The sequence below is a fragment of the Dipteris shenzhenensis genome, chromosome 33, assembly GCF_047967505.1.
Source record: "Dipteris shenzhenensis isolate YYH24624 ecotype China chromosome 33, Dip_SZ_1.0, whole genome shotgun sequence".
NCBI classification, from domain to species: domain Eukaryota; kingdom Viridiplantae; phylum Streptophyta; class Polypodiopsida; order Gleicheniales; family Dipteridaceae; genus Dipteris; species Dipteris shenzhenensis.
Window position 1 is genome coordinate 40,187,213 of NC_141628.1, and position 27,652 is coordinate 40,214,864.

Consider the following 27,652-nt stretch of genomic DNA (forward strand, 5'->3'; position numbering starts at 1 on the left):
CAGGTTGCAGACACATCAACACATTGTTTCGCAAAGACTGATTCAAGGCATTGCAAAGCGAAAAGTATCATAAGTTATAGCCTAAAGCATTTTTTAGCTTTCACAATACAATAATAACAATCTTGAGAATAAGGAACAACAGCCCTAAAAGTACAAGTTTTCCAACAGTTTGGCTGTTTGTAGGAAGGCTGAAATTATGTCAAAACACAAACAAGTAATTTTACTGAATGGATGAAACTTGGTTCACATAACTGCATTCATCATACCTTTCCTGGTCCTTGTCAACTATTTAAAACTTTATATCTAGAAGTTCATTCTGTTCATTCTTTCTACACCATCACATACAAACAACATATCTTCTGCCACATTAAGAACATGTAAGCACATACACAAACAGAATAATTATTCATTTGAGGGACCTCTAGAAAAAGATTCAAGCCCAAGGGGAAAACCCAATCTTCATACATTTGGTCTATAGGATGTCAGAGGCAACAGTTACCTTTCCAACAGGATAAGCAACTGGAAAGCAAATTATCATTAGGACCCGAACACACCAAACCAAATTTGCTCCAATTGCAAGCCCAAACCTAGAGCATATTGCCTGTGGGATAATCTATACAGAGCAAAAAAACACAGTCAAGCACAATTGTTAAATAAGGACCAAAACATCATAAAGGAAAAAAAGACTGGTATCTCTATCAAAAGTCATAATGCCAACTCTTTCCAACACTTCATCACTATTACCTTTGTGTCCTATTCCACAACATAACCAGCCTTCATACTGCTGACAGATTATTGATTAAAATTTAAATCTCATGCTGACTCATACATCCAGTGTTACCATTAAAGTTTTGTGAAATGTACCTTAAATATGATATGACTTCACCTAGAAACATGCTCTATTTATACATGTAAAATGCATAATACGTAAGGTAATAAAATACTACATACATAACTATTAATGTATAAAGTCTGTCAACTGTACCCGTCGCTTTATTTCTAGACGACGGAGGATGATGGCAGATTTTCGGAGGAGATTGCTCCATGGAGACTTGGCACCGCCAGCAGCCCATTTGACACTTGCCCAGATCTTCACACTCATGGCAGGAGGCATGGTCGATGGCCATGACTTCCATCATTTCTTTGGATCACAGACCCCTTAGGGAAGACGATGTTCCTCATATTCCATATTTTACATTTTGTATCTAGGCAATTTTGGTACTCTATTTCATTTCATTTTGTATCTAGGATTTTTGTAGCCATTTTTGGCATCTTAGCGGTATTACGATGAGGCCACCTAGTTGGCGCATCGTTGATGATGTATTTTCCTTTCGGATGATTTTGTGTCCCATAGGCCATGTATGGCCTTCCGTGGACCTTTAATAAAATTTCTTTCTTTCTTTCTTTCTCTCTCACACACACACACACAGAGCTGCAGATATACTCAGAGAGCAGAGTATCTGCACACTATGCCAGATGGAGGAGATCGAGACAGAGGAGCATTTTCTATGTATCTGCCCAGTCTACTATGAGATCCGAAGGCGATATCACTGCCTCTTTCAGGAGGGGCATGGCTTGGTCCACTTACACGGCTGATCCATTTTCCCGATCAGGTTTGTGTGGGGCTCTCTCTGATTGAGATGGGACGAGAGAAAGATATACTGATGTGAGAGGCTCGAGAGCAGCAGGGACTGATGCCACCGGTCACCGACATCAACAAAGCACAAACACTTGTTACAGACATCTATGCATCTAAGTCAGCTGCCGGTGAGGCTGAGGGAGAGGAGCTTGATGAGATGAGCAAATCATGGATTAGCTGTGGGAGTGCCCACCACCATGCTGCCAGACAAGGAGACACACACTCCACGTGCGACACAGAGAGGGACCACAGCACACACGATCGAGGCTCGATCTATTTCAACCCTCCTCAGAGGTGACCGCCAAAGACGAGGGATCACCCTTGACGTAGCCCACCGGATCCAAAGATCAAGGAGACCACACCCTCCACCGCATCGAGAGACAGCTCGACAGACACAGATACGAGAGCTCGTCACATGATACATCTCATCAAAGAGCCACCAGGTTACCTGGATATATGGAACCTGAGCAGGTACTGGATATATGGAACCTGAGCAGTACCCAATACTCTTCTGTTATTTACTATGGTATTTTGTTCACTAGTTTAGCAATTTAGCTTTCAACAAGGGTCTTAGTGAGCCCTTTGCTTCAGCCCTCAGTGGCTTGTATGAGCTACCCTTTGGTTTTGCACCTTGTCTCATAGGCCCGCGAGGCCTGTTGCAGACGTTAATACATCTCTCTCCGCTCCCTTAGCCTCTCCCGCTAGCCCTCTCTCTCCCCTGCGCTACCCCTCTCTCTCCCTACGCTACCCCCTGCTCTCTCCCTGTGCTACCCCCTCCACTAACCCATCTATACCCCCTCGCTACCTCTGCTACCCCCCCCGCTACCTCTACTAACCCCCCCCCCGCTACCCCCTCTGCTACCCCTGCTACCCCCCCACCACCCCCTCACTAACCCCCTCCGCTACCCCCCACTACCCCCTCCGCTACCTACCCCCCCGCTACCCCCCTCCGCTAACCCCCCCGCTACCTCGCTACCCCCTGCTACCCTTCTCGCTAACCCCCCCGCTACCTCGCTACCCACCCGCTACCTCACTATCCTCTCGCTAACCCCCCCGCTACCTCGCTACCCCCCGCTACCTCGCAAAACACCCCCCCCCCCCGGCTACCCCTCTCGCTACCCCCTCCGCTACCCCTCTCTACCCCCCGCTACCCCCTCCGCTAACCCCCCCGCTATCCCCTCCGTACCCCCTCGCTACCCCCCCTCCCCCCCCCGGTTTTTTTTTTCCCTTCCAAGGGGAGCGGGGGGGGACAGCAGCTTCGACCTCCTGCAGTCCCTTCTTTGCCCCCATAATGAAGGGAACAAGGGGATGAGGACATGAGACTAGGCGGGAGACCCCTCGATCCAAATCTGCATACGCGTGGAGATGGGGAAGGGGAACGGTGACAAGGCGAAAACACAAAGGCAACTCAATCAAGAGGACTTCAACAAACGCAGCAACCGGAGCACTTTGACAGTGGACAGCACCGCGGCCAAGAAGAAAGGGGCCCACCCAAAGCCCATGCCGCTCACCACATCCTCGACCTCTATAGTTACCACCACTATTTCACCACCATCATCCGCCTCACCGTCTACGCCACCTCTCTCCTCCCCCTCTCCTGCATCATCATCACAGGTCTCCTCTCCAGTAGCCTCACCACTCGCCCCACCAGCCACGGCTCCTCAGTACTTTCCCCTCGTATCACCTCTACCTCTCAATCAGCCACCCTTCATCGCCTCGTCTGACCTCGCTACTCCTACATATCACTCCCCTGCCCAGATCATACTGTCCCCACCCTCAGTACAACCTCAGCAGCCCACCTTCATTCCAACCCCTCTCGAGATCCAATTCCCACCTGGACCAGGACATCTTAGGCCCCCGCCAGATGCTTGGGACTCCCTATTAGCTGAGATACACAACACCCGGGCCCGTCAAGCAGAGCTGACACATTACACCCAGGAGCAGGCCCAATACACCCAGGAGCAAGCCCGCATTATACACGAGCAAGGCACCCTTATCCACAAATTCGAGAGGAGCTCGGGACCCTCAAAGCAGCACCTGGAGGGACCCCAGTCACAGAGATGGAGGGGCGCAGGTTGGACAGATGAGATCCTGAGTACCATAGGGGCAAACAAGGTTGTCCCTTATCACCGACCCTGTTTGGCCTCTACATCGATGAGCTTGAGACTTTCATGGGGACATTCAAAGGGACCGGTTGCTCACTTGTCGGGATCATCATCAGGATTCTTCTTTATGCAGATGGCGTGGCACTCTTGTCCTCCACACCCGAGGGGCTCCAGCGACACCTGGATGCACTGCAGGCTTTTTGTTTATTCCATGATTTGGAGATCAACCTTGAGAAGACCAAGGTCGTGATCTTTAACACCTCTCGAGCAAACATGCAACGGAAGCAGTTTACTTTTACTTTGGGTGGGTCCAGTTGAGATCGTATCTTCATACACTTACTTGGGGGTCATCTTCTCCGGCCCGATCTTCACGATGAGACCAGCGATGCAAGCCAGACTGAGCAGGGGATACGCCTGACTGGCTCGGCTAGAGAGACAGTGCTTTCACTCCCACTTCCAAGACCCTCGGACCAAGGCTCTTCTCTTCGACTCCTTGGTCCACCCAGCCGGTAAGTATGGCAGCCCTTGTTGGGGGCCTGACATGTCAGAGATAGAGTGGACACGGGTGGAGCGCTTACACATCCTCATGCTCTCACGGATGATCGGGGGGAAACCGTATGTACCACCTCACATCATTCAAGCTGCGTTTGGTGCTTCTCCACTCCAACTACATGCAGCCTTTCAGACCATCACATATCTACACAGAGTTAGATCATATGGGGACTGTACATCAGGGAGACAGAGGTTGCCATGGTTGGCTCTCCATTCCTCCATGAGGTTGGCAGCACAGGGAGACGAGCGATGCTGGTATGCACGGACTCACAGATGGTTTGTGAGACTAGGGTTCCACATCGATAGGATACCTCCTTTTCAGTACAGTTTAGATGCCCCTCCGGTACTCCCACCCACCATCCCGATTGGGCCACATACCAACTAGGTCATTTGAGAGGATCTCTTGCAGCTACACACCTTTAGGACCTGGTTGGAGCCGGGGGAGCTTCCAATGAAGCTGAGTTTCTACAGAGATTACTATCTTCGCATTTTGGAGGAGGGATTCATCACACCACCGGGGTACACTGAGCTTCATATGCCTCACTCACTACGGATCTCCATCGGACAGTTTCGGGTATCATCACACCGCCTCCGCATGGAGAGCGGCAGAGCAGAGGGGATTCCTAGGGAGCATCGCTTATGCATATTGTGCGACTGTCAAGACATTGAGTTAGAGGAGCATTTTATTTTCAGGTGCCCAGTGTACTACGAGATCCGAGGTCGCTACCACTACCTCTTTAGAGACGGCTCCGGGCTCCTTTCCACATTCCTCGCCTACCCAGATCAGAGATGCCTCGCGGCCTTCATTCACGAGGGAGTCCGACATAGAGAGTACTTACTCAGACGACAGGGCTTCGCCACATCATCAGACACCTCTTAGAGCAGGATCACAGAGTTCTTCCCATCGAGTGACATTGATCGTCCAGTCTCTAGCTGCCGACGTGACAGAGACCCCGACCCGATGATCGCAGCACGACACACGAGACATCAAAGAGACACAGATCACTCTAGGGGACCTCCCGTCATTGTTTAGACCTGGGATACGTCCCACAGGAGTCACGGTGGCTCTAGTCTTGCGTCGAGCCTCGTCCAGGAGACCGAGACGCACGGCACCCCTTGACGAGCACCAGCGTCCCATCATCGGCTATGCACCAGCCAGGGGGACATGACATATGGAAGATTTCGCTCTGCTCCAGCCCTTTTCTTTGCATTGTTACATCCAGATGTATTTGATTATGTATGATCAGACTTAGGATTCAGCACGGGTGATGATGCTCGTTTCAATAGGTCCACCCTTACTGTGATTTGTATCAGGTTTTCTTTCAGTCTCATAGACCCATCAGTCTTCCGAAGACTCTAATAAAATTTCTCTCTTTCCCGAAGACTCTAATAAAATTTCTTTCTTTCCTCTCTCTCTCTCTCTCTCTCTCTCTCTCTCTCTCCCCTCTCTCTCCCTCTCTCTCTCTCTCTCTCTCTCTCTCTCTCTCTCGAGTAGTTCCAAGTCTCTTCACATAGACTTCGTATCGAGAGCGGTAGAGCAGAGGGCCTACACAAGGAGAGGCGCATATGCACATTATGTGACATGTAGGAGGTTGAGACGGAGGAGCACTTCATCTTCAAGTGCCTTGTTTACGATGAGATCCGAGGGCGATTCTATTGCCTCTTCAGAGACAGCTCTAGGGTTTTGTTCCGATTCCTCTCGTACCTAGACCAGAGATGTTTGGCAGGCTTCACCCATGAGATAGTCAGGTAGGAAGAAGTCTGCTTCTGTCTCCACCATTGAAGTATCCTCTCGTAGGTGGAAGATCCCTCTCAGAGCTCTATTCTGAAGTTCTTCCTACTAGATCACATGGACCCCCACGAGACGAGGCCTCAACATGATCGTGACCAAGAGCCAGTGACCCGACGGCTTCGATAGAGGACTCACGGGCAGATTACACTTGGGGATATCCCCTCTCTGTTCAGAGTCGGAGCCTGACCGCCGGGGGTTACTGTGGCAATTGTTAGGCGCAGAGCTATGACAAGGAGACGTCAAAGGGCCGCACTCGTGAGCAACCGATAGCACTCTATCCCTGATTTCATGCCTCCATCGCCTCATCTGTCATGACAAGAGAAATCACTAATCCGCGATTGGTAGACATTAAAACATTATTATATATTATACACCAATGGTGTAACATGTATATGTATTTATGATGGACACCGAGCGATTTGTTATGGTGGTGGATCATCTGAGTAGATAGAACTAGTCGAGCTGCAGCTACCGCTTCAGACGGCATCAAATTTGAACATGTGATACTTATTTTATTAATAAAGATATGCACACATGTGTCTAGGTCCTAGGGGCAATAGGAAGGGAAGGGTGCACTAAGGTGCATTAAATGGTAGATGCATGGGTCATAGGATGAGGGCAGGTGTAAATGGGAAGATGGAACTTGAGTGATCTCAAGAGACATTAATGAAAGGGTCTCACCCTTTCATTGTGAATCTCACGTAGCATTCTCTATTCACCTTGCATTCATCCGCCATCTCTCTCCCACCTTGCATGTAGGTTGAAATAGAAATAAATACTCTCACAAGGGTGCTCTTCCCCATTGGAAGGCCAATTGGCATTCAAATTCTGCATGCATTGCACACATTTGCATTCTTGAGAAATCAGTTCTTTACATTTGGTATCAGAGCTTTGACGATCCACTATCGGGACGGGAAGAGAAGGAGAAGAAGCAAGCACGAGGGAGGGTGCAAGCGTGTAGGACAGCAGCCAACGCAGCGTTCACGGAAGGGAGATGTACGAGAAGGTAGCGCGCAAGGGAGACCGCACGGGAGGCACAGCGGGAGAGCGCCGCAGGAAGGCGACGTGTGTGGAGAGCCGGACGAGAGGCAAGGCAAGCGACAACCCCACAGCATAAGACTTGCACATCTGCACACAAAACAGTGTATTGACCGAAATCCGGACGGCCTTCCGTCAGACCTGCACGTGAAACAGTGGATTGACCGAGATCTGAAAGGCCGACGGAAGGCTGGCTAGCTACAAAGGCTCTCTCTGATCTTGGAAACCCTGAAATCTGGAGCCCTTGAGGTAAGGGATTTCTCTGATTTTTTTGGTCTTTGGACAGGGAACGGGTGTCCTAACGGGGTGACTCCCTCGTGCGAATAGACCCTTAAAACCCTTAAACCATGAGGAAAAGAACCCCCCCCCGTTCTCCCCAACGAAAAGTCAAATCGGAACAAGATTTTAAGGGGGTGTTCCACCCATCAAGTGCCCCCTATAACGGGATCTAGAGCTCCAATCCACTCAAAATAAGTAGCCCAGGCCCCAAACGGAGTGTACCAGTTTACAGCATAAAAACAAGGAAAAAAGGGTAAAAGAGAAGGAAGAAGAGGTCATTTCAAGTGGTTTTTCGACACAAGTGAAGCGGGAGTCGGATAAGTATCACCAACTCTACAACACTTGACTTCCACACCTGCTCCAACAGTCTCCACTCATCTCCTCTCCAACAAGTCATCGCCCAGCTCCGGTCATTTTCAGCTCGCCCCTTTCCCTCTCACTTTGCTCATGCCTTCCACTCGCGTTTCCCAAGCCCCTCCCATACAAGCCTCCCACCCTTTTGCTCTTTGTTGTCTGCTCTGGCTCTGCTGTTGCTTGCCCACACCCACCTCATTGCCCTAACACCTAGCTTGGTGTGGGGCACATCCAGGCCATGGCGGTTAGTGCTGAGACATGGCCCTTCGACATATCCACCATTGGCACAGATGTCTCCCCAACTTGTCACAAGCAAGATGCCATGTAAATCCTTCGCCAATGCTTTGGTAATACAAACCAAAGCCGTTAACTAGTTCAAGCTCAAGCTCATGGGAGGTGTTCCTATTAGCAAAGATCGACAAGCTATGAGAAGAAAATTCTGCCTTGAAGGACCAGCTCAGCAAGGTTGAAACCAGGCTGGCCACTCTTGAGGGCAAACCTGACCCAATTCAAGAGATTCGAGAGCAAATCCAAGAAGCCAAGAAGGAGCTCATTATTTCCATGGATGCTCGAATCGAGCTTCTTGAAGAAGTCGTAATCGACGAGGTAATGCAGAGCTGCAAGGCTACTGCGGATACAAAAGCAAATAAAACTCACATTCAGTTTGAGATCAAGGAATATGAAGCCAAACGCAGCAATGCACTAAAGATTAGAAGAGGAGGCTTTCCTAAAGGCTGGTTCAAAAGAGGAGGATACACACAGTGAGACTTTGGGAAAAATCAAAGCAGCCACCCCCCCTGGTATTACATGGCTGGAAGACGAGGATGAAGATGGGACAGATTCCACAACTAATATTCGTCACTCTAAAGGGCACGCCATTATTGCACTCAGCACACATTAAGCTCCTTTGCCAATCTTACAAGCTGAAAGGGACCCCTTATGATAATTCAGAGTTGGTTTATGCACTCTTTGGGAGCTGCTCTGCGCGTTCCCTAAACAGATGTATTAGCAGGTTTTTGCTGTCCCGTGGACATTACTATACTCTCTCTCTCTCTCTCTCTCTCTCTCTCTCTCTTCCCTGGCAGTCAACCTTCAGAAGACCAAGGTTATGGTCGTCAACACCTCACATGTAGTGCTCCGTCGACTCAGCTTCACTTATCGAGACAAGCCAGTGGAGAGAGTGCAGTCCTACACCTTTTTAGGAGAAGTCTTCACAAGACCCCTTTTCACTATAACACATGCAGCCCATGCACGACTCACACGGGGGTGGGTGCTCTAGCCTAATTGGAGAGACAGTGCTTCCAGGCACACTTTCAAGATCCACCGATGAAGTGCTGGCCCTTCGATATGTTATGCGACCGACTGCCATGTATGCAACATCGATATGGGGGTGTGACCTACCGATAGCAAAGTGGAGGAAATTCGAGCCGCTACATGTGACTATGGGATCTAGGATGATTTGGAGCAAGCCCTCAATCCCGCATGAGATAGTACAAGCAGAGTTCTCCATGACACCACTACGGATGGATGCCATCTTCCAGACAATGACATTCATTCATAGAGTCTAGAACTCACCCCAATGGAGACTACCGAGGCTGGCTCTAGAGTCATCCCAACGAATAGCTGAGAACGAGGCGGACACGTGGTATGCACGTACATCCACATGGGTTACCAAACACGAAATTCAGATGGACAGGCTCCCTCCCTTTCAATACAGTATGGATGCACCCCCTGAGTTGATGAGATTAACCATATCACACGGCTAGATCTCCACCAGCTCCACACATCTCGGACTTGGGGGGGAGACCAGCAACTCCCCACCAAGACCTAGTTCTACCATGACCACTTCTTGAGAGTCTCGGAGGATAGACTCATCATCGGACCCCAATATCTCGAGGACAGAGGAGTCTTCACACGCACTGAGGATCACCATTGGGCAGATGCTCGTTCCAATTCATTAGTTGAGGATTGAGACAGGCAGAGCAACACGCATACCTAGAGAGCAAGCGGATCTGCATACTATGCACACTAGGAGTGATTGAGACATAGGAGCACTTTCTCTGTGCCTGCCCAACCTACTACGAGATCCAAGGGCGATACCACTATCTCTATCAGGATGGAAGTGGGTTCAGTCCACTGTCACGATTGATCCACTTCCATGACCAGGTCTACACTGGGCTCTATCTACTTGAGATGCACCGACACAAGGAGACCCTGCTACGACAGATCAGTGTGCATTGCCAAGAGAGTATTGCAAAGGCAACCCGTGACACGGAGAGCGACTAAAGCACATTCGATTGAGATCCAAGTGTAAGGCTTTACGCCGTCAACTCAGATTCGAAACCAAAAACAATCTTCCAGACGCTGTGAAGCGGGAGGGAAAGTGTGAAGGGAAGCCTCGTGTAGTCAGCGGCTGACCAAGGCAGCACGGTCCTCTAATAGGGATATGAAGTCAATATATGCGAGCAGTATGTACAGACGGCCATAGTAAGTAGGTGAGTGGTCGCGGTCGAAGCGTAATCATGATAGGTGGAGTAAGAACTCAGTGGGGTGGAGGGTGCAGTGCGACGGGGAGAGATCAATCTATCCAGTATCCGGTACAAACTGAAAAACAAGTCCGTCTCAGAGCTGGGACTCAGAAACAGAATAAATCGAAGACTGACATAGCGATGGCTCTCTAGCGAGCTGCAAAGATATCTCGTGTCTGCGTCTATCGAGCTGTCTCGCGCTATGGTCTCCTCGCTCTCTGAACTCTCTAGGCTATGTCCAGAGTGACCCCTCGTCTCTGTCGGTCCCCCCTAAGGAAAGCTACGATAGGTCGGACCTCAATAGAATGTGCTCTAGTGACTCTGTCTCGCATGTGGTCTCTGCATCCCTCTCTCGATGATATCGTGTTGGCTGCTAATCCAGACTGCTCTCATGTCAGCTAGCTCCTCCTCCTCCACTCCACTATGTCCTGGGGCTGACTCAAATGTATAGAAGTCTGTGACGCGTTGCTGTGCGGGTCAACCTCTATGTCAACAATAGTCTCCCTGTGCCGATGCATCTCCATCGGATAGAGCCCAATACAGATCTGGTCATGGAAATGGATCAGTCGTGATAGAGGACCGAACCCACTCCCCTCCCGAATCTCATTGTAGGCTGGGCAAACACAAAGAAAATGCTCCTCTATCTCAACCACCCCCAGCATACATAGCATGCAGACCCGCTGCTCTCTGGGTATACCTGCTGCTCTCCCTGCCTTGATCCTCAACTGATGGGACAAAACCCGCATCTGACCAACGGCAATCCTCAGTGCATGGGAGACTCCTCTGTCCTTGAGATACTAGGGTCTGATCATGAATCCCTCCTCTAATTCTCTCAAGAAGTGGTCGCGGTAGAACTAGGTCTTGGTGGGGAGCTCCTAGTCCCCACCCCCCCCCCCCCCACAAAGTCCGAGATGTATGAAGGTGGAGTAGGTATAACCATATGATACGGTTGATCTCATCTCGTGGGATCATCTCAGGAGGCGCATCCATGCTATATTGAAACAGGGGAAGCTTGTTCATCTGGATACTGTGCTTGGCAAGCCATGCAAATATGCGTGCATACCACGTGTCTGCCCCACTCTCTGCTAGCCGTCTAGATGACTCTAGGGCCAGCCTCGAAAGTCTCCAGTGAGGTAAGTCCTAGACTATGTCAATGAATGTCATTGTCTGAAAGGTGGCATCAACCTGGAGAGGTGTCATGGCGAACTCTGCCTACACTATTTCATGTGGGATTGAGGGCTTACACCGAATCATCCCGGAACCCATCATCACCTATAGTCGCTCAAAGCTCCTCCAATCTATCCTCGGGAGATCGCATCTCTAGAAGGGTGCTGCATACATGGCAGTCGGTCGCACCAGTGTGTCAAAAAGCCAGCCCTTCGTCGTTGGATCCTAGAAGTGCGCTTGGAAACACTGTCGCTCTAGTCTAGCCAAAGCACGACGTGAAGTTGGGTCCTTATATCCTCTTCAGCGGAGGGGCTGCAGAGAGATCTAGTTGAGCCAAAGCACGTCGTGAAGTTGGGTCCTATGAAGACTGCTCCCAAATATGTGTATGACTGCAGTATCTCCATTGGCTCGCCATGATAAGTGAAACTAAGTCAGTGAAGCACTGCTCATGAGGTGTTGAAGACCATAACCTTGGTTTTCCCCAGGTTGACCGTCAGGTCTCTCTATCTGCAGAACACCTCCAAGGCCTCTAGATCTCTCTGCAGCCCCTCCGCTGAAGAGGATATAAGGACTATATCATCACCGTACAACAATATCTGTATGAGGAGATCACTAAGTAATGAACCCTTGCCCCCTAGGCAATCTATGAAGGATGTGATCTCATCGATGTAGAGTCCAAAGAGAGTCGGTGAGAGAGGGCAGCCCTGCTTCACCCCAATTGTGCTCTCGACCCAATCCAATAGACCACCAAAAGCACAGACCCTACCTTTGACATACTCATATAGGCTCATCACACCCCAGATCCGCGTCTCTGGAATCTGCATCTCCTATAGTCTTCTTATCAAATGGGATCATGGGACAGTGTCGAAGGCCTTTCGAAAGTCTACGAAACATGTGTAGAGTTTCTGATGTCTGGACCTCACCTCCTCAATGATAGCCCTCAAAGTGAAAATGTGGTCTAGAGTAGAGTGCTGCCTCCTGAATCCTGCCTGTCCTAGTGCTCGCTGCCCCTGTGCCTCTATGATTGCTGATCTCCCTCTCTAGTACCGATCCACCATAGATCTTGGCCAATGTGTGGCCAATCATGAGGGTGCGATAGTTCCCAGTGTCCATGAGGTCTCCTGCTTTGTGTATCGGTACAATAGTGGTGCTACTCCATGCTGGTGGGAAGCCGTGACAAACTGCATGGTTGAACATCTGTGCAAGAATTGGGGCTAGAACCTCTTGCCCATGTGCGAAATGCTCTGTCTGTAGGACCTCATGATCCTGTGCTTTCCGGTTGTGGAGCCGGCGAAGTGCGCATAGTAAACAAATGGCAGGTAGTGGGCATGGGCATAGAGGACATGTCTGGTGGTGTCTGCCTCTGGACATCGTATAAGGAGCATGCATAAGTGTGCCATAATCCCAGATCAGTAATGTGAATGGGTGGCTTCTCCTTCGAAAGAAGTCCCCATCCAATGGTTGGGTCTCCTCCTCGAAACGATCTTATGATCTCATTTATCCTGTGTGTAAGTAAGGCTCGTCTCTTGCGGCGTGTCAGCCGTTGAAAGATCTGTTGTGCCTCATATGACGTCAACTGACCTGAGGATCGCTCCCATGTGAGGTGGGCTTGCATCTCTCTGCACTCATCATCAAAACAGGGGTTTTGAGGCATCTTCCCATCTTGTACCCCTGCAGATCGAGTTGTAAGAAAGGATCTGGTGGCAGCATCCTATATCACTGTGACAACGATGCCTGAAGTGTGGACGAGGTCTAAATCATCATCCAAGAGGGTCGGAAGCTCTCTGGCTACGTCACTCACATACACAGTATGAAGGGCACAGTCGAAGTGGATCTGGGTACGGGCTGTGGTAGGAGCTCTCCTTGTAGCTAGCATAGTAGCAAGAACACAGAAGGCCAGATATGAGGGGTCAGCTCTGAGGGGGGGGAGGGGGGGCAGGGGGGTAACAGTGAGGTCATGTATCCGTGAGACAAAGCCAATGGGCCCAGTAGGTAGTCACTATGCTAGTCCCGCCTCCATGTGGGAAATAGGTAAATCCCCTAGATGACGGCACTCTGTGAAGGCCATTGTAGATGATGAGATCGTGGACAGCTCTCAACTCAAGTAGGTGTCGCCTGTATGCTGTCACATGTGAGGTATCTGCATAATGTCTCTGGATCCCAAGCTCTGCTGCATCTAACTCCAAAATTATGTGGGGGTCTCTCTCATATGTGAAGTCTAGTAAGCCCACTTGCCTATCCCTTGTCCTTGCATTGAAGTCCCCCAGAAGGAGGGTGTCTCCTTGTCTGGAGAACTCTATGCTATCATCATGTATCGTCTCATAAGTGTAGTGTGCCTCTGTAGTGGCCTCATGAGCATATGATGACATGTTTGGAGGGAAGTAGCATACTACAATGAAGATCGGTCAAGCATCTAGCAACTAGACTCGTATCCACATATGACGTGCATGTTCCTCTCTTCGTACCACAGATATGAGTGGTCTCAACTGTGCCTTGAAAAGGACAGCTACGTCTCCAGAGCCTTGTACTCCACTATCTCTTCTCAGTTCTCTCCGATGAGCTGACTCCCAAGTGTATCCTATCAATGTGGGCAGCCCTCTCTCTGGGCTCTCATGTGTCTCAGTGTAGAAGATGATGTCTCTATCTATGTATGTCTACGAGAAGCCACTTGGGTCGAACCAAAGGGTACCATTACAGCAGTTCCCAGCCATAGTCAGCTTGTTTTGTGCAATCCCGTCTCTGGCACCGTCATAGTTCCCCTTCTTCCTTCTCCCCTTCTCCCTTCTCCCCCCTGTCAGCGCTTTCCCGGATAATCGCTTTGCCATCCCTATACGCAGCCCATTTCCTTGCTTCCCTTGCTGCCATTACACGTGTCATGCCTTCCCTTTTGTGCTCCTGTTGTAGAAGGGTGAGGTCATCATCCAAGTAGATTTTGGTCCCCTTCAACGATGCTCCCATGCTCACAAGGTTGGACCTATCTATTGCAGTCTAGAAATTCAGCACTAAGGGTCTTGTTGGTATCTCCGTCTTCCCTACTCTCCAAGCTGCCTCGCATGTAAAGGCTGACTCCCATCTTGGCAAATAAGGCTTCGGCATTTGCCATTGGGGTGTCTCCCACTGTGAAGCCTCTAACTAGGGCATTCATTGCTTTACCGGCCCTTCTTTTCTCTTCCTCTAGTGTATCAGAAATGAGGTCTTTTTAAGGAGCTCCTGATCCCTGTTTAACAACTTCTGTCCATTCAAGCATCACTTCTTTTCCCTTGTTGTGTGTGTGTGTGAGAGAGAGAGAGAGAGAAGATTAACGTCCGTGGGATGCCTCGCGGGCCTATGGGACGAAGTGTGGAATACACCAAAAGGGAAAAACTCATACAAGCCACAAGGGCTGGTGTAAAGCGCATACTCTGTTGACATAAATAAAGAGCTCAATAGCTCAAGCAAAATCAAGTACAAAACATGTCATATCATTTCTATCATATCATTTTCTATGTGACCTAGGGTGAGAGGTAGAACTAGAACTCAGAATTCGAAACCCTGCAATGTGGTGGCTCTTCTATGACCAGCAAAATGTCTCGAATCTGCATCTATCTGGATGCCTCAAGATGTGGTGGCGGAGGGAGACATGGTCTCCTCGATCTCTGGATCCGCTGAGCTATGTTCAGAGTGACCCCTCGTCTCGGGCGGTCTCCTTTGAGGAAAGCTATCATTCCTAAACTCTCACATATGCCACACTCCACATCCTACACCCTCTTCACTGAGGGGGGGGTAAAGGATGCCGCAATAAAACTTTATAATGGTCAAGCGAAGGATCATGAGGGACTATGCACTGAGTTCATTGCATTAACCTCCTAGCCCCGAGCTTAGCAAAGCTCTTTAATGAAGCTATTTGTTTGGAATTTCCACGCACTTGGACCATTAACACTATCTCACCCATTCACAAGGCAAGGGATCCCGTGAGCCCGGACAATTACACGACCATTATGATTGGCATGTCATGTCCAAGATTTATGCATCAAAGATGAGACGAGGCCTCAACACAATCGAGACCCAGAGCTAATGACCCAACAGCTCACACAGAAGGTTGACGCGCAAATTACACTTAGGGATATCCCCTCCCTGTTTAGAGTCGGAGCCCGACCGACAGGGGTTACTGTAGCCCTTGTTAGGCGCAGAGCTATGACCAAGAGACGTGCCAAGGCCGCACCCATGAGTGGCCGACAGCACTCTATTGTAGGCTCACGGAAGCAAAAGGATGCACAAGAGTGGAGTAAGAAGTGGAAGCCGTCACATCAACTAGTAGAATAAAAATAAAAGTGCAAAGTACTATAGAAGAGAACCCTAGGACCTAGTGTCCTAGTGGTACCACTAGTACTAGGTGTCATAAGACACTAAAAGTACTAGGTGACCTAAGTGCCAATAACTAAAGCTACATGCCACATACTAGGGCCCAAAGGGAATCAATACGACCGGGAGAAGATGGCCTACAAACCCCCCTCCATGGTATGGGCTGAAGTATTCTGGAAACGTCTCAGAATACTTGGTATTTTTTGGTCATCATGGCACATGTTCATCAAAGTATGCCAGATCATGTAACAAAGGGAACCAAGTGTAAAGCCTGTCCAAAGACTTCGACTTAGGACGAGGAAGTGCCTTTGTAAACATATCTGCTATGTTGTCCTCTATGGGAAGGTAGGACAACTCTATGTCTCTTGCTGACAACCACTCTCGAACATAATGATAGTGAACTTCAATGTGCTTGGTACGCGCATGAAACACTGGATAACGCGCAATGGCCAAAGCACTCTAGTTGTCAATGGGGACGAGCATTTTCCAAGCGAAATCTTCCGAGCGTCCGAGCGAAGGAAAAAAAGAGCTTCCAACTATGCAAAAATATGACAAAAATGGATCAGAAGAAAACATAGTTTCACTTAGAAATATGAGAAGTATTATATGATTGCCTATTTTATACACGAATATTTATGTGAATCTTTGGGAATGGTGAGAACATAATGGGATGGCTTTTGAAGAAATCCACATGTAGAGTAGACTTCTCTATGAAAATTCCCTTATGATCCTTCTTACAACTTTTTACTTAATAGGGGGTGACATTGAAAAACCTCTCTCAACCTATCTTCATGAAAGGGTTTCTCCAAAGAAAACTCCTTGAAGCAAGCCATCAAGGTAGTTTCGCCAGCGAAACCCCTTTGAACAAGGTCTTTCAAGGTAGTTTCGCTGGCGAAACTACTGGACAACACTTTTAAAAGTGACATAACTTTCACATCCAATGTCCAAATATAGTCATTCAGCCACTCAAATTGATCGGAAAACCCCATTTGAGCACATCTATGGGGTTATATTTTGGAAAACCTTGCATATATAGTATTAAATATTACATGTATTTTATGAGAGTGATATATAAGCCCAAGTTAATACTTATTTACAGTAATTTAAACTTCTGTAGAAACATGTCCATAAATATCTTGTTATTAATACTATAAAAACACTTGAAAGATATTGCCATATGATATAAATGTGTTTAATAAGTAATTATTTATGTATAATATTATTATATTGAGAGTGATTATGAGGGACGTTTCTTAAATGAATTATTTTTCAATACTTTTTTAAGATAATAACAAGGGTACAAAAGGATGTCTATGAATAAGAAGATTTATGTTATGTAAAGATGAATGAGTGACTAGTCTGTTTTTTTAATGATAAAGGGATCTAGTTCTAATGAAAATAAAAGTGTAAACCATGTTTCCTAAAGAAATACTATTTTTAAAATCTCTTGAAAAACACGCTCATATAAACCTGCTCATAGGTTTTTGCTCGTAAAATTGACGCATCCGCTGTCAGTGTAGACCATAGTGGAGGATGTTTGGCGAACATCAAGATCTGTAAGTTACTGTCAAAGCCAGACACACTCTATTGTAGCGGTGAAGGCTGCCCTGTACTCAGTCTCACAGCTGGATGAGGCAACTGTTGGTTGCTTCTTGCTTAGCCAAGAGATACATGAACTGCCAAGTAAAAAACAGATGGCGGTATGTTACACTCTTGTGTTGGAACAACCTGCCCAGTCACCATCCGTGTAAGCATGCATGGTAAGTGAACCCTGATCATCATAAAAGACTCTCTTCACTGCCTACCAATGCTAAATCCTGAGTGCCTCTGAGATATCTAAAGACTCTCTTCACTGCCTACCAATGCTGTGAACTAGGCATGTGCATGAACCTGCTGAGCTGGGATACTGCATACTGTAAGTCAAGTCTCGTGTGGCATAAGTAAATGAGACATCCAACAGCCTACTGGTAAAAAGTGATATCACATGGTGGGCTCCCATCATGAGCCGAAAATTTCAAGCCAGGGTCCACTGGAGTAGAGATTGGCTTGCAATCCTCAAACTAAAAACGATCAAGGAGCTGTCCAATATACTTGGATTGTGACATTATGATACCCCCTTCAACATGAGCAAATTGAATGACCAAATAATAGTGCAGCTGTGCCATGTCTGACACTTCAAAAGCTTGCTGCAAATCAGCCTTGAAAGCTGCAATATGCTGAGTGTCAGGGCCCGTGATCAGCATGTCATCCACATATAAAATCAGCACTAGAAAATCAGATCCACTCCCACGGACATAAAGAGTGGGCTCTGTGGGGCTATTCTGAAAACCAAGGGACAGTAAGTGTGCATGAACTTTAGCATACCATGCCCGGGGTGCCCATAAAGGGCTTTTCTCAGCCGGCATACCTTGTTTTCAGAGCCAACAACCTCAATGATAGCCCTCAAAGTGAAAATGTCGTGTAGACTAGAGTGCTGCCTCCTGAATTCTGCCTGTCCTAGTGCTCGCTGCCCCTGTGCCTCTATGATTGCTGATCTCCCTCTCTAGTACCGATCCACCATAGATCTTGGCCAATGTGTGGCCAATCATGAGGGTGCGATAGTTCCCAATGTCCATGAGATCTCCTACGCTGAGTATCGGTACGATAGTGGTGCTGCTCCATGCTAGTGGGAAGCCGTGACAAACTGCGTGGTTGAACATCTGTGCAAGAATCGGGGCTAGAACCTCTTGCCCATGTGCAAAATGATCTGTCTATAGCACCTCATGATCCTGTGCTTTCCGGTTGTGGAGCCGGCGAAGTGCAACCGTACATTCTACGTAGTAAACAAAAGGCAGGTAGTGGGCATGGGCATAGAGGACATGTCAGGTTGCTGGATGAGACTCTGAGTACGATTGGGGTCAAAACAAGGATGTCCTTTATCACCCACCTTGTTTGGCCTCTACATCGATGAGCTTGAGGCAGTCATGCAGACACTAGGGGAGGCTGGATGCTCTCTTGCCGACACTTTGATTCAGGCAATTAGATGCACTACAGTCTTTCTATGAGTCACATGATTTGAAGGTGAAACTTGGTAAAAACAAGGTCATGATCTCAACACATCTCGGGTCACAATGCATCGGGAGCAGTTTACTTTTGACAAGTCACCGGTTGAGATTGTTTCATCATATACCTACCTGGGGATTATCTTTTCCGGACCTCATTAGCCAGGTTGGAGAGGTATCGCTTACGTTCACATTTTCAGGACCCTCGGACCAAATGTCTACTCTTTGACTCTTTGGTTCGACCGGCAGGGATGGGCAGCCCTTGTTGGGGGCCGGACTTGTCAGATACTGAGTGGGCTCATGTGGAGCGACTACATATTCTTATGCTATCACTAATGATTGCCAGTGAGCCATCAGTTGCTCACCGGATCATTCAAGCTAAGTTTGAATCTTCACCATTGCAGCTCGATGCAGCATTTCAGGTCATTACCTACTTATATTGAGCAGGGCATACGAAGATCACACCTCTAGGTCCTAGGCATGATCAGGACCCAAAGCCAGTGACACGGCAACTCAAGCACCTCTCCTACCCAAACCAGTGGTGTTTGGCAGGTTTCATTCATGAGACACTTAAACACCGCGAGAGGATACTCCGAACACGGAGACAGGAGCAGACTTCTTCCTCAGCTGATCCCTCTCAGAGCTCTATCACGGAGTTCTTTCAGCTAGATCACATGGACCCCCACGAGACGAGGCCTCGACATGACCGTGACCCAGAGCCTGTGACCCGACAGCTCAGACAGAGGGTCGACGCACAAATCACACTTGGGGACGTCCCATCCTTGTTTCGAGTCGGAGCCCGACCGACGGGGGTCACAATAGCCCTGGTCAAACGCAGAGCTACGACCAAGAGACGTGCCAGGACCGCACCTCTGAGTAGCCAACAGCACTCTATTGCCAACCTCATGCCTCCACTGACCTCATGCCTCCACTACCTCATCCATCCTGATATCTTGCTGCCGCCGATGATGATGATGATATTGATGATGATGCTGAGATTGATATATAGTCGACCATCGACATGACTATGTTGTACTTAGGACTTAGTACTGCCATTCTGCATTTTTGCATTTTGCATTGGTATGGATGCTCGTTTAGTAGCTCCACTACCACAGCTTGTAGTATCAAGATTTTCACACTCTCATAGACCCATCGATCTTTCGAAGACTTTAATAAACTCTCTCTCTCTCTCTCTCTCTCTCTCTCTCTCTCTCTCTCTCTCTCTTTGTCTCTCTGTTGTGTCCTGTGTACTATGAGATTCGAGGTCATTGTACCTGTCTCTTCAAAGATGGTTTCGAACCCTTCTCCAGCTTCTTCTCTTATCCAAAATAGAGATGCCTTGCCCCCTTCATCCATGAGATCGTTGGACACAAAGAGCACTTGTTCAAGATACAAAGGCGAGATCAGGGCATGCAGCCAGACTCTATCCAGAGCATGATCACTCAGTTTTCCCAGCCAGATCGTATGGACCCGCAAATCACCCGTAGTCAATGAGGCCGATATCCAAAGCCAACGACATGACAAACTCAACAACGGGTTGACGCACGCGTCATGCTTGGGGATCTTCCATCCATGTTCACTAGATCAGGGCTAGGACCGATAGGAGTTACAATGCCTCTTGTCAGACGTAGGGCTGCTGCTAGGAGACCACAGCAGGTCACACTCACAAACCAATGTCAGTGCTCACTGCCCCCTGAGCTTCCACCCTAGCCACGGATCCAAATCTCTCTCATATATTAGATCTTTTATGATTTGCATATATTGTGCCTATTGTGGGTGATGATGCCCGATTAGAGACTCCACCCTTCCAGCTCATTGTATCACGTTTCTTTCAATCTTATAGAACCTTCAATCTTTCAAAGACTTCTAATAAACTTTGTTCTTTCTTTCTTTCTTTCTCTCTCGGAGACAGACTAGTCCTACATAGAGAGACTATAGGGTATGCTTCTTGATCGGATGATCTATAGCAAGACATCGGTCCTACATCATATTTTATTAGCAAAGTTTTGGGCTACCCCTCTACAGCTCGATGAGTCTTTCCGGAAGTCACTTACCTCCATAGAGTTAGGGACTTAGGCAATGCGATGCACAGATTGCCATGGCTGGCCTTGACTTCATCCATTGCATTGGAGGTAAAGGGGGATCAGAGGAGCTGGCATGCTCGGGCACCCAAATGGTTTGAGGGCTTGCGACTACATATGGATAGACTACCACCGTTTCAATAGAGCCTTGAGGCTCCATCGATTCTGCTCAGCCTACCACGAGGTGAACCGGGTCATGAGAGAGAGAGAGAGAGAGAGAAAGAGAGAGAGAGAGAGAGAGATGATATGATATGACTATTAAAGTCCGCGGGAGACCCTTTGGGATCTATGGGACTCGCGATCACTATCAACTAATAGCGATCCCTACATCTAGTGAGAGAAAATATTACAAACTTGCCATGTATTGAGTACTTGTTGGGCTAGCTTGTGTGCTAAGACCCAATACCTTATTACGATGTTCCAAAATCTCTTTCAAGTAGCTTCCTAGCTTTTTAGTTGGCCGCTCCAGCAGATATTTAAGATCTCTGCTGTCCCCATAGCCTTCTTTGATGTGTGCATAGGCTCTACAAAGTACATGCTGTTCATTTTCTACTTCCACTATGGAGCAGATTTTGCAGGTTCTTTCCTCTCTGGGATCTGGGTCTTGCCCATCTGCCCCTCTCTAGCTTGAGATCATGTAAACTAGCCTTTTAAATGTTGATATGTACTCCGCAAGGTATTTGTACACTTCACAGCCGTCCATTTAGTTAATTTTCTGTTTATAAAACTGCATTTTTGTTTACGGGTCAATTTTCTGTTTATAAAACTGCATTTTCTGCATCACAATCTCCCTTATTTCACATGCATCTTCTGGTATATCAGCGGTTGTTATACCCCATGGTTCCATCCACCCCATTCCCTCTCTGTGCCATCCCATGATCTATATAGCTTCCATCCACTCCATTCCCTCTCTATATCCTACTGGCATCCATCTTCTCAACTTTGTTGAGCTAAGCCATGAATTCACATAATGCTTCCCCCTCTAGAGGTAGCATACATGTTTCGGCTAGTAGGATGGTGTAGGGTGTCTGTGCCTTAACCCCTGACTCCCCTATCAGAAAACGTTTATGTAATAGTCTCTAGCCTTTCCCAGTAAAACCTACACATATCGCGTGCCCCAAGTGGGGCATCCGTAAAGGATGAGGCTGGTCATCCAATGCAAAAGCTGAAATAGTATTCGGAGGAGAAAGAAAAGGAGTGTGCCAAGGATGGGCAACCTAAGAGGCCTATGGATCTCGGTCAGACTTGAATGAATCCAAGCAAGTGTGAGTTCATGGCTGAAGCCAAAAGGGCACATCCACAACAATCTCTCATACTAGAGGTTCAGAATATAGTCCAGCTCATGGAACAGGCCCTGATGGTGTGCCTAGCTTTTCCAAAGTATATGAAGCATCCTCAAGAGAGGTGAATTTCTGTCTCGACAACTATTTCCTACAATCAGTTAGACCCTGATGTGAGAGAAGATATGACCTTCACACAGTATGTGAAGACTATACGTAAAGAGAGAAAGAAAGAAAGTTTATTAAAGTCTTCGGAAGACCGATGGGTCTATGAGACTGTGAAAATCCTGACACAACAAGCTGTGGTAGTGGAGCTACTAAACGAGCATCCATACCAATGCAAAATGCAAAAATGCAAAATGGCAGTACTAAGTCCTAGAGTACAACATAGTCATGTCCATGGTCGACTATATATCAATCTCAACATCATCATCATCAGCGGCATCAAAATATCAGGATGGATGAGGCAGTGGAGGCATGAAGTCGGCAATAGAGAGCTGCGGTCCTGGCACGTCTCCTAGTCGTAGCTCTGTGTCTGACCAAGGCTACTGTGACCCCCGTCGGTCGGGCTCCGACTCGAAACAAGGAGGGGATGTCCCCAAGTGTGATTTGTGTGTCGACCCTCTGTCGGGTCACAGGCTCCGGGTCACGGTCATGTGGAGGCCTCATCTCGTGGGGGTCCATGTGATCTAGCTTAAAGAACTCCATGATAGAGCTCTGAGAGGGATCAACCAAGAAAGAATTCTGCTCCTGTCTCCGTGCTCGGAGTATCCTCTCGCGGTGTCTAAGTGCCTCATGAATGAAACCTGCCAAACACCACTGGTCCGGGTAGGAGAGGAAACGGGCCAAAATCCCATAGCTTGTGAGAGATTGGAGAGAGAAAGAAAGAAAGAAAGTTTATTAAAGTCTTCGAAAGACCGTGAAGGTCTATGAGACTAAAGATAACTGATACAATGAGCATAACGGTGGCGGTCTCAAAACGGGCCAGCCAACCGTTTCTACAAAAAAGAGGTTATGAAGGACGGTGTGTCTAGTCCTGATACAAAAAATATGTGTCAACCTCCAGATGATACAAAAAAGAAGGGGAGGGCACCAAAAATGGGGCCGGGGGGAGATACAAAATATATGTGCAGGTGGTGATCATCAGAAATCAATCATAGAGGGGCCGTCAAATGGGAGGCCGGAAAAAACCCTGCGATAGATGATTGGCCTCTGACGTCACGCGGCCTAGTCGAGCTCGGTCGTGGGAGGGGGGGCGGGTGGCCCTGTGGATGAGGGCAACAGTAACCCCGGTGGGACGCGCAGAGAGTAGAGACGAGATGTCATGGACCCGAATGTGCGAGTCTGTCCGCTGGCGCAGCTCTCGTGGCTTTGGCTCTCGCTCACGTCCGCGTCGTCGGCTAGACTGAGGAGAGGTATCCTGTGACTGGAAGAAATCAGTGATGGGCCACTGGGTGTCCTCACGTTGTGTGTGCTGCACGTGTTGCCGTGCTCGGAGAGAGGTATCTCGGTGGCAAGTCATCTCATGTAAGAAAGCGGCTAGGCATCACTGATCCGAGAACTGCAGCATGTGTGGGAGGGGGCCGAATCCGTCGCGGAAGAGGCAGTGGTACCAGCCTTGGATGGCATAATAGATAGGACATCTGAAAGCAAAGTGCTCCTCCGACTCGATCTCCTGCAAGTCACAAAGTGGGCAAAGGCGGCCCTCTCGTGGGTCCGTAATCGGTGTGATGAAACCCTAAGCTGACCGAGGGAGATCCAGAGCGCATGTAGTAGATGAAGCTGTGTGTAACCCGGAGGTGTGATGAAGCCCTCCTGTGAGATCTGGAGGCAGTGTTGGCGGTAGAAGTCGAGCTTCACAGGAAGCTCGGAGTGAAGAAACCATGTCCGCCAGGGGTGGAGCTGAAGCAGATCCGCTCGAATGAGCCGGTTGACCTCCTGGTCAGTGGGGGAGAGGGGAGATGGTGGAGCGTCGAGGCTGTACTGAAAAGGAGACAACCGGTCTAAGTCGAGGCCCAGTCAAGTGAACCAACTGGAAAGACGACTATACCAGCATCACTGGTCCCCATCAACGGATAAGGCCATAGAGGAGGATAGGGCTAGCCAAGGTAGGCGGAGGCGACCGTCGGCGGAGGAGCTGAAATCCCTGACTCTGTGGAGATAAGTGATATCCTGGAAAGCCGCATCAAGCTGTAGGGGTGAGGCGCCGAACTCTGCTAGAATGATCTTGTGAGAGAGAGAGAGCAAGAGAGTGAGAGCTTGAGAGCTGAAAGCTTGAGAGCTGAGTTGCAATAGAAGAGTGTAAAGAGAACAACTCAAAGAGTGAGAGATAAGGTTTTGGATGACAAAACCTTAGTAGTCACTAACCATAGTTAGTGAACTAACTGCGGTTAAGGGAAAAAACCTCTTAAGGAGGGAAAAGTGTCCCTAACTAGCTTATTAAATTACATTGGTCACTGCTGAATTATATCTATAATTCTAACACCCCCTGCAGTGCCAATGTCATGTACAAGGCTGATCAATCACCAAACGGATATAAGTTTAGGGCACTGCGAAATGCCTCAAGCTTTTCATGTGGTAGTGCTTTGGTGAAAATATCTGCAATGTTGTCATGTGTGGACACAAAGATCATACTGATCTCTCCTGCATGCAACTTCTCTCTGACGTAGTGATAGTGAACCTCAATGTGCTTCGTGCGAGCATGAAACACTGGATTCTTTGCCACTGCAATGGCACTCTGACTATCAGTGAGAATTGGAGAAGGACCCTCCAAAGACATATGAAGATCAGCAAATAGACGTCGCAGCCAGACACATTCAACTGTTGCTGTGAAAGCTGCCCTGTACTCAGCTTCAAATGATGAGGTAGCCACTGTAGATTGTTTCTTGCTTAGCCAAGAAATGCAAAATTTACCCAAAAAGAAACAATTGCCACTAGTGGACTGCCTAGTGTCATAATCACCAGCCCAACCTGAATCACTGTAGGCATGCATGTGCAAGTCACCCCCCCTGGGAAATAGCAAGCCAAAAGACTTCGTGCCCTGCAAATAACGGAAGATGCGCTTAACTGCCTGCCAATGCATAGTTTTTGGGCTGTGCATGTACCTGCTCACTTGAGATACTGCAAACTGAATATCAGGTCTAGTGTTGCAGAGATATATGAGGCATCCAACAGCCTGACTGTAAAGTGTGGCATCAACTAATTCTCCTGCATCATGCATTGTGAGTTTCAGCCCCGGCTCCATGGGAGTGGCTATGGGCTTACAATCATGCATGTTAAATCTGTCCAAGAGTTTCTGCACATACTTGGACTGAGACATAACAGTGCCACGTGTCTCATGAGAGAACTGGATCCCCAAATAAAAGTGAAGCAGCCCCAAATCTGACATGTCAAAGTTGGTCTGCAAATCAGCTTTGAAATCTGCAATTTTGTCTTCATTGGACCCTGTGAGCAGAAAGTCATCGACATAAAGAAGGATGACTAAAATTTCCCCCCCATCCATCTTGATGTAGAGGGTGCTCTCAGTAGGACTATTGTGCAGCCCCTTGCTGGTCAAAAAGGCATGAATCTTGGCATACCATGCACGAGGGGCCTGTTTCAGCCCATACAAAGCTTTGTTTAGCTTGCATACTTGAAGTGCATTTCCTGTAATTTCACAGCCTGGAGGTTGTTTGACATACACCTCTTCCAGCAAGTCTCCATCTAAGAAGGCTGTTTTTATGTCCAACTGATGAACATTCCACTCAAAATGTGCAGCCATTGCAATAACTGATCGGATGGTGGTCATCCGGGATGTAGGAGCGAATGTCTCCTCATAATCTATGCCCTTTTTCTGAGCATAGCCTTTAGCAACCAACCTTGCCTTGTATCTGTCAATGGAGCCCTCTGGCTTCTGTTTGACCTTGAAAACCCATCGTGTGCCAATGGCATGTTTATCTAGTGGCAAGTCTACAACATCCCAAGTCTGATTTTTTTCAATGGACTGCAACTCATCGTGCATGGCATTCATCCAATGCACATTGTCCTTTGCCTCTTCGAATGTGGCAGGCTCCTCCTCATCAAGAAGAGTACCTGCATATGCTGATTCCACTGAATTAGCACCTTCCATGTGCCTTGCTACACTGCGAGTCCTGCCAAGTAACGGAGCATCAATTTTACTCTCCCTGAGAGTCTGTAATAGCCAGTTTGGGACTGTTTTTGCTGCATGTATGTCTGCAATTTCTTGCTGCACCACCTGTTCCACTGCCTGTGGAGGTGGCAAGACATCCTGTGGCGGAACTAAAGCATCAGGAGGTGGCTGTAAATTCTGATTTGCATCAGAAATATCAGCAGGGGAACCCAAGGCAATGGGTAGCAACCCCTCAAAGACATCCTCTAAAGAAGAAGGCATTTGAAATTCAGCCTGAGTGTGAGCTGAATTTTCTGCAAAAATCACATCTCTACTGACAATGATCTTGCGTGTAGCAGGATTGTAGAGACGGTACCCCTTGCTTTCTGCACTATACCCAACAAATATGCACTTAATGGCTTTATCTGACAACTTGTGCCTAAATTCAACTGGCACATGAGCATAAGCAAGGCATCCAAAGACTCGGAAATGATCCACTGAAGGCTTTCTCCCATTCCAGACCTCATAGGGAGTTTTTGTTTTTAAAGCCTTAGTGGGAGCCCGATTCAAAATGTAATTGGCACACATCAGACCCTCAAGCCATAATTTGTGAGGCATGTGTTTGCTTTTCAGCATACATCTGTCCATCTCCATGAGAGTTCTACTTTTCCTTTCAGCTTTGCCATTTTGCTGAGGGGTCAGCCTCACTGTGAGCTGATGCACAATACCCTTGCCTTTCAGAAAAGCATCAAAATCTGCAAACAAGTATTCCCCACCTCTATCTGTGCGCAATGTCTGTATCTTGTCCGGTTTCATTTTCAACCATGGCTGAAAAGTGTTTAAACACCATGAACACTTCTGATTTGCGCTTCAGCCCAAAGACCCAAGTGAAATTGGAGTAATCATCAATAAAGGTAACAAAGTAGAGATGACCATGCAATGATGGAGTCCTCATGGGACCACAGACATCACTGTGTATAAGCTGTAATTTGCGGACAGCTTTAACTGAACCATCCCTTTTGAAGGGAAATCTATGCATCTTGCCTAAAATACACTCTTCACAGGCATGTGGAGGAGGTATCTCAAGAGGTGGCAATGCATCAACCATAGAATGCTTCTGAAGTGTCATCAAGCTGTTGTAGTGCATGTGGCCATATCGGACATGCCATAATTCTGCATTCTGTATGGCAGCAGTAGGGGTAGAAACTGCAAGAGCATGGGCTGCTCCTTTCTCAAAAAGATCAAGCTGAAAAAGCCCACGCAGCAGAGTACCAGATAATCTTAAGGCATAATCATCTTCCCTGTCTCGGACAGCACATTTGTCATCCTCAAAGATGACCTGAAATC

At 48.0% G+C, this 27,652-nt stretch overlaps 1 protein-coding gene across 1 annotated transcript in view; it reads right to left on the reverse strand.

Moving 5' to 3' along the window:
- Nucleotides 1–27,652, reverse strand: part of LOC147880106 (DUF21 domain-containing protein At4g14240-like) — an 88,351-nt gene that overhangs the window by 23,936 nt on the left and 36,763 nt on the right. The window contains exon 5 of the mRNA XM_087372017.1: nt 500–613. Within this exon, the coding sequence (XP_087228143.1) occupies nt 500–613 (114 nt within the window). The remainder of the gene's footprint in view (nt 1–499; nt 614–27,652) is intronic.